The 10,657-nt window shown below is 35.3% G+C and overlaps 2 protein-coding genes across 3 annotated transcripts; one reads left to right on the top strand and one right to left on the bottom strand.

Annotated features, from left to right (window-relative positions):
• Window positions 1-638: 638 nt before the first annotated feature.
• On the top strand, window positions 639-3,472 carry LOC18098964 (GDP-mannose 3,5-epimerase 2). Its single transcript, XM_006382727.3, has 7 exons — window positions 639-806; window positions 1,454-1,861; window positions 1,941-2,034; window positions 2,134-2,263; window positions 2,373-2,505; window positions 2,672-2,879; window positions 2,978-3,472. The coding sequence occupies exons 2-7, from the start codon at window positions 1,455-1,457 to the stop codon at window positions 3,131-3,133; spliced, it is 1,128 nt and encodes a 375-aa protein (XP_006382789.1). The 5' UTR covers window positions 639-806; window position 1,454; the 3' UTR covers window positions 3,134-3,472.
• Window positions 3,473-6,891: 3,419 nt separating this feature from the next.
• LOC18098963 (uncharacterized) lies at window positions 6,892-10,393 on the bottom strand. 2 transcript variants are annotated; one of them, XM_006382726.3, is made up of 4 exons: window positions 10,006-10,390; window positions 9,698-9,892; window positions 8,220-8,401; window positions 6,892-7,409 (listed from the first exon to the last, which is right to left on the bottom strand). In XM_006382726.3, the coding sequence occupies exons 1-4, from the start codon at window positions 10,301-10,303 to the stop codon at window positions 7,101-7,103; spliced, it is 984 nt and encodes a 327-aa protein (XP_006382788.3). In that variant the 5' UTR covers window positions 10,304-10,390; the 3' UTR covers window positions 6,892-7,100. The 2 variants fall into 2 exon arrangements, with proteins under 2 accessions (XP_006382788.3, XP_024456371.2); XM_024600603.2 differs by lacking the exon at window positions 9,698-9,892 and having other exon boundaries at window positions 10,006-10,393.
• Window positions 10,394-10,657: the final 264 nt, after the last annotated feature.

Here is a 10,657-nt window from a genome sequence, read left to right as displayed (position 1 = left end):
AATTAATTATTAATAACAATAAAAATCTCAGCTTGATTAAATTTTAAGAGTTTCAATAAAAAATTATTTGAACGATGTAATCATGTTGACTCAATACACAAATACCTCGTGTGTGTAAAAACTTGAGTAATGAGTTGAATATGATATTGTTTTAAATTTTTAAGTTAAATTAATTTTTTATTGAATTACTAGTTAATTCATAAAGTTAACTTTCGTTAATTTAATTTAAAATCTATTCAAGCTAGATTTAGTAACAATTACCTGCCATTTCAATAATTATGAATTAAATAATATTTGCCCAATATTTAATTTATATCCCAAAGATTCCAATTTGAATATATATATATATATATAAAAGAATCTAACCCTACCTTATAGTGGAGTAGATAAAGGGTAAAAAATTATTGGTTTCTCTCTCTAAATCTTGAAAGATGTTAAACTCTCTCTCTCTCAATCATGAAAGTAGATAAATTAGGGAATTTTTAAACGTGTGGTTTTTTTAAAAGAAATATATTAAATAATATTTTTTTTATTTTTAAAATTTATTTTTAATATTAATACATAAAAAAAATAAAAAAATTCAAAAATTCAAAAAGTTTAAAAACGTGAATAGAGAGCAGCAGTACACGGGAAAATGAATGGTCTTGTTTGTGTCCGGTCTCTCTTTCCTATGTTGGCTCTATAAATAACACGACCCATGCCTCCTTAATCATACCCTTTCATTCTCTCTCAGCCAAACTCCTTTCTTTCTCCCCACATTATCTTAATTAGCAAAGCGACGAAGCCTCAAATTTCCAAGAACTCAGGTAAGAAAATCTGAACTTGATCTTTGTTGCTCTGTTTTCTCACTCAAAATGCCATTTTTTTTTTGTGATTCAGATGCTTGTCAGTTTATTATTTCTCTTGTGCTTTTTCTTCTACACTCTACCATAAGTCATATTGTAGGATAGTCTGATATTGTTTAGTCAAGTAAAACACATGACCATTTTCGAAGGATTTTTTTACTTGTCCTGTGAGAAGTATGATTCCTTGTTAATGGGATTAGAATTGGTTGGCTGGGATTCCCTTTTGTCTTTTAGGGGATAGGTTTTAGCATTAAGCCTCGTCATTATTTATATCTTCACTTGGTTAATTATACAAATTTCGACAATATCAATGAGATCTGGGCTTACTTAAATGTTAAATGTTAAGTTTTTGTAATTTTGGTGTAGCTTTTTACATTTGCGAATATGTCGGTTAGCACTACCAATTTGTTTTTCTTTTCCTTTTCTTTTTAGGAATGGCTTTACTATGAATTAAGTTATCGTTTTGTGTTTTTATGTAATTGTTTCTTTAGTTTTTCCAGTAACGAAGCATTTAATTTAGAATCTTTGGTTCTGTGTTAGTTTAAAGTTATTCTAGTAATCATTGTTAACTTTTTTCTGTCTCCTTTTGATGATTTGATCAAATTCAGAATGGGGACTGCTGACGGAAGCTATGGTTCTTACACCTATGAGGCCCTCGAGAGGGAGCCTTACTGGCCATCTGAAAAGCTCAGAATTTCCATCACTGGGGCAGGGGGTTTTATTGCCTCCCACATTGCTCGCCGTTTGAAGGCTGAGGGTCATTACATTATTGCTTCTGACTGGAAGAAGAATGAGCACATGACAGAAGACATGTTTTGTCATGAATTCCATCTTGTTGATCTGAGAGTCATGGATAATTGCTTGAAGGTTACAAAAGATGTAGACCATGTTTTCAACCTTGCTGCTGATATGGGCGGGATGGGCTTCATTCAGTCCAACCACTCTGTCATTATGTATAACAACACAATGATCAGCTTCAACATGCTTGAAGCCTCCAGGATCAATGGGGTTAAGAGGTTAGTTGTTGTGTATAGGGTAGAACACTCCCTGTTCATTATGGCATTTTCAGAAAGTCTGACGTTCTGCTTTCTGCAGGTTGTTTTATGCCTCTAGTGCTTGTATTTACCCTGAATTTAAGCAGCTGGAGACTAATGTGAGCCTGAAGGAATCTGATGCCTGGCCTGCAGAGGTTGCTTGCTCTTTGTGCTAGAGGAATGCAATTTAATTGTTCCTGACCTGTAAATAATTGGAATGACTAATGAATATACTTTCTCAACATGTGTTTTAGCCTCAAGATGCTTATGGATTGGAGAAGCTTGCAACGGAAGAGTTGTGCAAGCATTACACCAAAGACTTTGGAATTGAATGCCGTATTGGAAGATTCCATAACATTTATGGTCCTTTTGGAACATGGAAAGGTTGGTTCTTAACAACTGCAATCACTTGCAATATGGAGGGATTGCTTGCTTTGTACTAATTTTGCTGCCTTTTGGATTAATCTAATTTGTCTTTTTATGTCTACCATAGGTGGCAGGGAGAAGGCACCCGCTGCTTTCTGCAGAAAGGCTATCACTTCCATTGATAAATTCGAGATGTGGGGAGATGGACTTCAAACCCGATCTTTCACATTCATTGATGAGTGTGTGGAAGGTGTGCTTAGGTAAGCCCTTTATGTTTTTTTCTATCATGTATAATCAAAGCCCTCACTCGTGTCCCTATGATACTTGAGTTTGTACTGATATTGATCGCAATTCTTTTCATATCCCATGGGGTCTACTAGTTTTGTTCTTTTATGACTCATCCTGAATATGCTCTCTGTCTTTCAGATTGACAAAGTCAGACTTCCGTGAGCCAGTGAACATTGGAAGTGATGAGATGGTTAGCATGAATGAGATGGCTGAGATTGTTCTCAGCTTTGAGAACAAGAATCTCCCCATTCATCACATTCCTGGCCCAGAAGGTGTGCGTGGGCGTAACTCTGACAACACACTAATCAAAGAGAAGCTTGGTTGGGCTCCTACAATGAGGCTGAAGGTATCTGTCAATCAAGATATGATTTTGGCTTATGCATCCTCTGTTTAGCCCTTCCTTTACCACTAAGGACTCTGAATATGCTAATCGTTGTGTTGCAGGATGGGCTGAGAATTACTTACTTTTGGATCAAGGAACAGATTGAGAAAGAGAAATCCAAAGGAATTGACCTGTCTATTTATGGTTCATCGAAAGTGGTGGGAACTCAAGCACCTGTTCAATTGGGCTCGCTCCGCGCTGCTGATGGTAAAGAATGAAATGGTTAAAGCTATGGATGTTTTGCAGTTATCCTTCAGAAACCCAACTTTTCTCATTACGATATGGGAATGATATGGTGGTGGGAAATTAGCTATGGTTCTGGAGTTACAAGGCAATAATCCGCATTGTTTTTAGGTTGAAGCACTATTCTAGTTTTCGGGTGTGTACCATGTTGGTATTTCCGAGGGAAGCTTTTATACCCTCATTTTATCAATCTGGCTTTTCTAGCAACCTGCTACTCTGATATTATGTTGCAGGCATAATAGCCGTGGACCTTGCTTTTGTTCCTACTATATTTACCTTTGGGCTGTAATGAATAATAAATATATTTTTCTTCATCCATGCATCTTGTAATTTCTTAGTTTAAGCTTCTACGCAGTCATCTGGGAATAAATAACCTTTTCTCGTACTTTTTTCATCCCTTTTTTTCAACATGGAACTTGAAAGTGCTGCATGTGCTTAAAAACGGCATGCTGCTGCAGAGATGGAATGGCTGTCCGCTTGCTGACTAATTGGATCCTTGAACCTATCATCTTGTTGTTTGTATTAGGATCGTTTGGATTGGCGGGTCAAATATCCCAGCAAGACTAGGCAATTTTCGCAATTGAAAACTGCCCCCCTCGATCAATTGCCTTCTCACGATGGATGTTCCTTGTTCAGATTCCAGTGCACCACATTCCTTGTATTCTTTTTCATAATGTTTCCCTTTTGATGATGCATGGTAGATGCTAGTTAGCTTACATGGTAAAGCTATCTGGCATAGGTTTAATCGACTGGCTAGTTTAAGATTGGTGGAGTCTGAAATGGAAAATTGTAGTGGATGTAACCCTGCACTCTGTCATTGTCCTTGAATAAATATTTAGGGTATCCTCGGGAATGAAATTTGGTGCCTCCAGTTTCGCTGACCGATTCTAAATGTTTTTTTTTTAAATTAGTACAGTAAATTAAATGTTTTAATAGAATAATATTATTTAAAAAAGATTTGATGATATAGAAGCATACTTTCGAATTGTTGTGCTTTAAAAACACTATATTTATTAAATGTTGTTATTTCTAAGTGTAACAAATAAAACGCGATATTTACTAAATGTTGTTATTTCTAAGCGTGATAAAATAATTATCGTGCTTCAAACTAGCGACATTTAAACATGCCGCACTTTTGAAGCACGAGAACTGCCAATCGGTCGGCCGAGTGAATATAGTTGTATAACCGGTTGATCGTTTTACACAAAGATCATAGTTTTATAAAATTTTCTTTCAAATATGTTTTATGAATAAAGATATACTCTCTTTTTTTCCAACTTGTAGACTCAAAAACAGGCTCCAATTAAAAAAAATTAAAAGTTATTGTTCATACAGTAGTTTTCATGGATGATTTTGAACAATTAAGTGTGAGTCTGCCATAACTAGATCAGGATCTGCCTTAAACAGATCACGTGGATGACCTACCAAATGCATTTATGGATTGATAGGATAAATCTAGATCCAAGAGAAGGTCTGGTCGCGTCAGACTAGAATGATGACTATTTTGATTCGATCATAAGTTTTGATTTGACCATTGAATCGTGCTTAAATTTTTACAGGAGTTTTTAGATGTCGTTTTCTTTAGAGTAGTTATGGAATCACTACTTCGACCATCAGATTTTTAGATTTTAAAAATTTCATCCTAAGGCTCTAATTTTAGCAATTTTGTAATTTTCTTTATAAACTAGTTAACTAGCTATTTCTGAATTTAAATCGATTTCCCATCAATTAAAATTGTATTGCTGTCCCGACCATGACATCCAAAATCACACTATTTCATCAAAACTTTTTGTTCATATGCGTCATTTCACCATTTATTTGCATTTTACATGCTAATTGCTCCATTAATCGCATTCAAGATGGTGGAAGGCACCGACCAAGGCGATGGGATTGGATGGTGGGTGGTTCCCAATTCACAGCGAGGATAGTATCTGATGTGGTTGATTGAGAAGGGCTATGGAATATGGATCAAGAGAAACACAGGGAACCCATCTCGCAACGTGGGAGCACCAAGACTCCCAAAAGTACATGCTTGCTGCTCTACAGACTTTTTTGTTCTGTCGTTATCCATATCATAATGTCTGAGAATGACAACATTCTGCAATTTGCTTCAATCAGTGTTGCCCTTTCCCAGAAACGCCTTTTTTTTAATGATAAGCACTTTATGGCATGGCAATGGAGCTTATCTTGAGCTTGCCAGAAGAAGACCTTATCTCCCAATCCCTATTTCAAGTGATAAGCAGTCATGCTAAAACTTTGTTATTGGTAAATGGTAATCCATTCCATGTAAGTGGGGCAGTCAGCTAATTGTAAAGAAACAAAATCTCGAAAGCTGCAGGAGGCGAGCAAATAAATGCACATTCAAATATTTTTCATAAACGTAAACTTGAGGTTTTTTATTTTAAATTAGCAGTAACCTAAAAAAATTTATGGAATAATACCATTTAAAAAAACCTAGTGAAGTACCACAAGTTTTACCTCATCACACTTTAAAAACATAATATTTATTAAATATTGTTATTCTCAAACGCGACGAAAAAATTGTTACGCTTTAGAAAAACGACAATTAAACATATCGTGTTCCAGAAATGCGATAATTTAACATGTTGCCTTTCAGAAATACAACATTTTATGAAATTTAAATTTTTTTTCCAGATCGAAGAACATAGACAGACACAACTATTATCTCTCTAAAAATCAACGTCCACAACTCTCCTCTCTCTAAGAAAATCAACAAAACACTTATTTTTTTCCCTTTAAACATCAAAAACTTGAACTGATGTTAGTCTTCAAGCATGCTAGGACTCTTTCCTCTTCAAAATTCACCTCTTCTGCCCCCGTCGCCCAATACTTTCTAGTCCTGCAACTAAAGCGAACATGTTATATTGTTAATAAATATATAGGTTTTATATTTAATTTGTGTTTAATTTAGTTGAAATGAAATTATTATTTAAAGTTTAACTTGAATTTAAAGTTTGTTAACTTAATTATAAATTAGCTATAAATGTCATCAATTATGATTGATTTGATATAGTTATATGAAAATAACATCAATTAATTAGGAATTAATTATTTTAATGAAATTTCTTACTCTAAAAATAAAATTTCTTACTCTCTATGAATAAATATAAAATTAACAAGTTAAATAACTATTGAATTATTATGTAATTCAATAATAAATCTCATAAGAATATTTTTTTTGTTAGATTTAGATAGAAAGAAATTTTATTGTTAGATTTTCATAAAATAATTAGGAATAACTACTGGAATTTAATTAATATCACAAATCAGAAACATGATATTTAATAAATATTATATTTCACAAACACAATATCAATTAAAACATTTTAAATTACATTATTTCACCAAAACTTTTTACTTGTGTACTTTAATTCACTAGATCTTTTTATTTTCTATGCTAATCGCCAAGTATATCCCATAAATTTGAAGGCACGGACCACCAATCAATCAGAAGCTGTGACAACATTGCATCAACTGAATAATTATTGCTAATACGACTAGAGGAAGCATTCTTGGAGACCAGAACCACCTGATAACAGGCAACATCACACATTGGATGTAATATGATCTAAAACCATGGAAACCATCCAACCATAAAGCTCAACAAAAGCCAAAGCCAACTGTAGGCGGTATGCACACCGAGAAAATGCAAGGTCATCTTTTGTGTGCAAAAAGGGTTTGGATCTATTCAACCACCAAAAGACCATAAGGGTAGTGCGATCACATCAAAGCATTGTATAGATATACTAGCACCAAGATTGAGAACTGGTGTTACAATATGTGTATGATATTCATGTAGACTGTAAAACATAATCGACATACATGGATAGTAAAATGCAAGAGGGTGATAATATGATACTGCACAAACATCCGTTTCTACTGGTCAAAAGATTTGAAATGCGATCCCAAACTGACTCTCTCTCAACCATCAAGATCACAGTAGACAGGATTGGCCTGGAGCTGCTCGGCAAATTTCTCAAGAATTTCCCTCACAAGTTTCCTAAAGTCATCCTCCTCTATAGAAGCATCCCTTCCACTGTCTATGTCAGTAAATACAGCATCATAAAGTAGAATCACTGCTTCATTGGCTTCAGATGGTGGCAAGCCCAGTTCTTTTCCATTTTTCTCCAGGAAATCCCTGATTATCTCTGTACTCTTTTGGTCATTCTTGTGTTTTCCCTGCAATGCCTTTGCTATGGCATCATTCAATTTCTTCTCGTCGGCCAAAACCTGCAAGGGTTTGTGAGAGATTATAGCAATTTCCACAATAGTAAAGTCCACTAACCATCCAGTTATTTCTACGTAATGCTTGTGCCCATAAGCCCCTCACCAATAAATCCAAGCTCAGTCCATGATGCGCCAACAAAGCAATTGTCATTAAATTACATCTACTAAGTTCAATAATTAAAAATACAAGCTTGATATTTCACTTGAAAGAGAGCTGCATTTTCATATATAGCTCTTAACTTGAGTTGCGATTTCCATATCTGCATGCCTTTGTAATCAGTTTTCTAACAGCACTCATGACCACCTGATTCAACTGGTGATTGTCAGAACCAGTAAACTGAGGCAGGCCTTTCAAACTTTACTTAATCTTGTCAAAACTGAACTGGCAATATAGTCAATGGTCTAACTGACTGAACCATATTGCGGTTTGAAAATGTTGTCATTTTGTGATCAGGTGAAAGAAACCTAATTATCAGGTCTTTAAATGACCTCAAAAATATGTACAGACATCCTGGGATCTTCAAAATCATACATTACTAGCACGCTTGTAAAACCACACCAAATAAAATCAGTCTACAAAGTGTATACATACTTCTTTTCCTCCCATTGTAATGACATATTTCTACATCTTTAGATACGGGTTAATCCATGAGGAAAAACAGAAATAGAATTTCATATGAGATCAAGCAATTTTAGAAATCTAGTGATTAAAATGTTCATTAATTTCCCATGGAGAAGCATCAGTAAACAGGTATGCTTAGAAATGCCAACATTTGAGAATAACTTACTGATAAGATACCGATAGCGACCCACCTTTCTTATCTCAGAACCATTAACTATCTTGATTTTATGGATGACAGCAACATGCTTTTTAGCCAAAGCATCTGCAAGTTCCTGTATAATAGGCTGAAGTAACTCGGCAAATTGTGATTGGCCCAATTCCCCTTCCTCCTCTACTCCATGCTTCTTTAAAATGTCATTCAGCAAAGGGAATTCTGTTCAACCAGAACATATATCCATCAACTTTCATGCAGTAAAGAACAATTGAATAGAAATAACAGAATTCTCAATCAATAAAATTAAATTACTTTTGAATTCTTAAGGAAAAAACTACTAGAGCATACTTTGGCTGTTCTAAATCTCAGAAAATGAGAAGGCAATGAAGACCAACATAAGGACAATTTCACAAATAACAGTGATGGCTTATTGAAGAAATTTGGCTGATTTCCACATCACACCATCAAAAGCACGAATTTAGTCCACCACAGAAACTTATCATGTTTCAGTTATTTATCCAAAATGAAAATGTTTTTCGCATTACTTCAAGTAACAATCTGAGTGATCTTTCCAATTTTTCCAAATACACAAACCGCTCAAAATCCAATGACCACACAAATCCTAAGATCAAGTAGGTTCCCTGAAAAGATCAGAATCTTCTGTGTTACCAATCAAAAAGTTCTAAGGTAGGAAATACTCCATCCTCATATCACCACTCATCAGAATCGGCTCAAAATGGTTATCCACAGTATGCATTAACCCTCCTTTTATTGAAAAAGAAAAACTCAAGGTTGCAATGATCAAACACAAAAATTTAACCAGTCCATGGTAGGTCAACAACTCATGAATTTGTCAAGTAGTTTCTTCCATCAAACAAAATGTTGCCGCTTGACATGAGGTAACGGGGCAATTGGTTTTGAACTTGCCAGTTTAGCAGAAAAGGGAACTGGTGAACTAAACGAAAACAGACAAGAAACATCATCATAGGAGGAAAACACAATGCTCAGGGAGGTTCGAAAAATAGACATTCAAAACTATTGTGTCAATCGAGCATGACAAAACCAGAAAGCAACAAAATCATAAGGTGCCCTCAAATAGTTGCAAAATTTACCAAATTCAGATTTACGTTGCAGTTGACAAAAAGTATTGAAAATTAAACTAACGGATTAGTGGTGACAGCACAGGGTTCCATGGCATACAACAGTAAAGTTCATTCCAAGTAAAGGGCATATCCAGCTAAATGCAACCCACAACACCATTGAACTGGATGTGTTGAAATTTGTGATCCAGGAAAGCACACGAAACCAGTTATTTGTTAATGTAGCTTAACACACACTCCTTATATTCCTAATACACCTTAATAACACCATCCAGATCGGTATAATATCATGGAACTATCTCAACCCAAAAGTTTGAGCTGGTGGGTGAGGCTCTTGGAATAGTTTTTATATTACTCTCTACCAATGACCATAAACAGATGCATGCACAAATAACCTAAGAAAGAGGAAGGAAACCTTCAAGAGGAGGGACACCCATATCAACTCCCATATGAACAACTGCATTTCTTATCTCACTCTTGCCAATCTTCCCTTTATCTTCTGTATCCAAATCAGTGAATAAATTCTCTGCTATCATAGCAAAATCATCTTCATCCTCCAAAAACATCCGCAATGCATTCCCATCCAAAATCGACACCACTAATGGATTATCTAACCCAACACAACACAGCGAAAACAAAATTAAAAATAAGCATAAAATTAAATAAATAATTAGAAAAAAAAAACACATTTGTACTTGACTGGCTACCAAGATCAATATTGACCTTTGAGCTCATCAGCGATGGCAGAGAGGTAGTCGCTGAGCTTCCTTGAAGCTTGTTCTCGACTGAGTTCTGTAAGTTGGAAACTGGTGACATCGTCAACGCCGTCGATGTTCATGCGACGGAGAGCGGATGACTTGAGGTGTGGAGGCAATGAGATGCCTAAGAGCGACTGAGAGGCTTCAGATTCTGCAAAATCGAGGACCTGAGCTCCGGTTAGAGTGAGGGTGTGTTCTGGCAAAGACAGATGGAGCGATCTTAGAGTGTTCCCGTCTAGTACCGTTATGCCTCCATCAGACATTTTGGAGAGAGAAGGGAGGGTTTGGAGAGGACTGTCAGAGGTTTGAGACAGGAAGTAGAAACTGAACAGGTCTGGTCTTTGCTTAAAGAAAGACTCTAGGGAAGTCGTAGGTGGTGATTTTTCAAGCTGTTCTTTTGCACTTAGATTTTTCTATAATTTCTAAAATGCCATTCGTTCTTTGGGTGATCAATTTAATTAATCAATTAATGCCCTTATTGAAAGAGGAAGGACATAAAAAGAATTTGTTGCGATGATAGTTTTACTTATAGGAAATAAAATATTTCTTAGGATCTTACCAGGAAATTTCAATATTTTCATGTAATTTTGAGATTTCTAGTTTTTTAGTTTATTTGT

Source organism: Populus trichocarpa, chromosome 5, assembly GCF_000002775.5.
Source record: "Populus trichocarpa isolate Nisqually-1 chromosome 5, P.trichocarpa_v4.1, whole genome shotgun sequence".
NCBI lineage: Eukaryota > Viridiplantae > Streptophyta > Magnoliopsida > Malpighiales > Salicaceae > Populus > Populus trichocarpa.
This window is presented reverse-complemented; position numbering and strand designations above follow the sequence as displayed.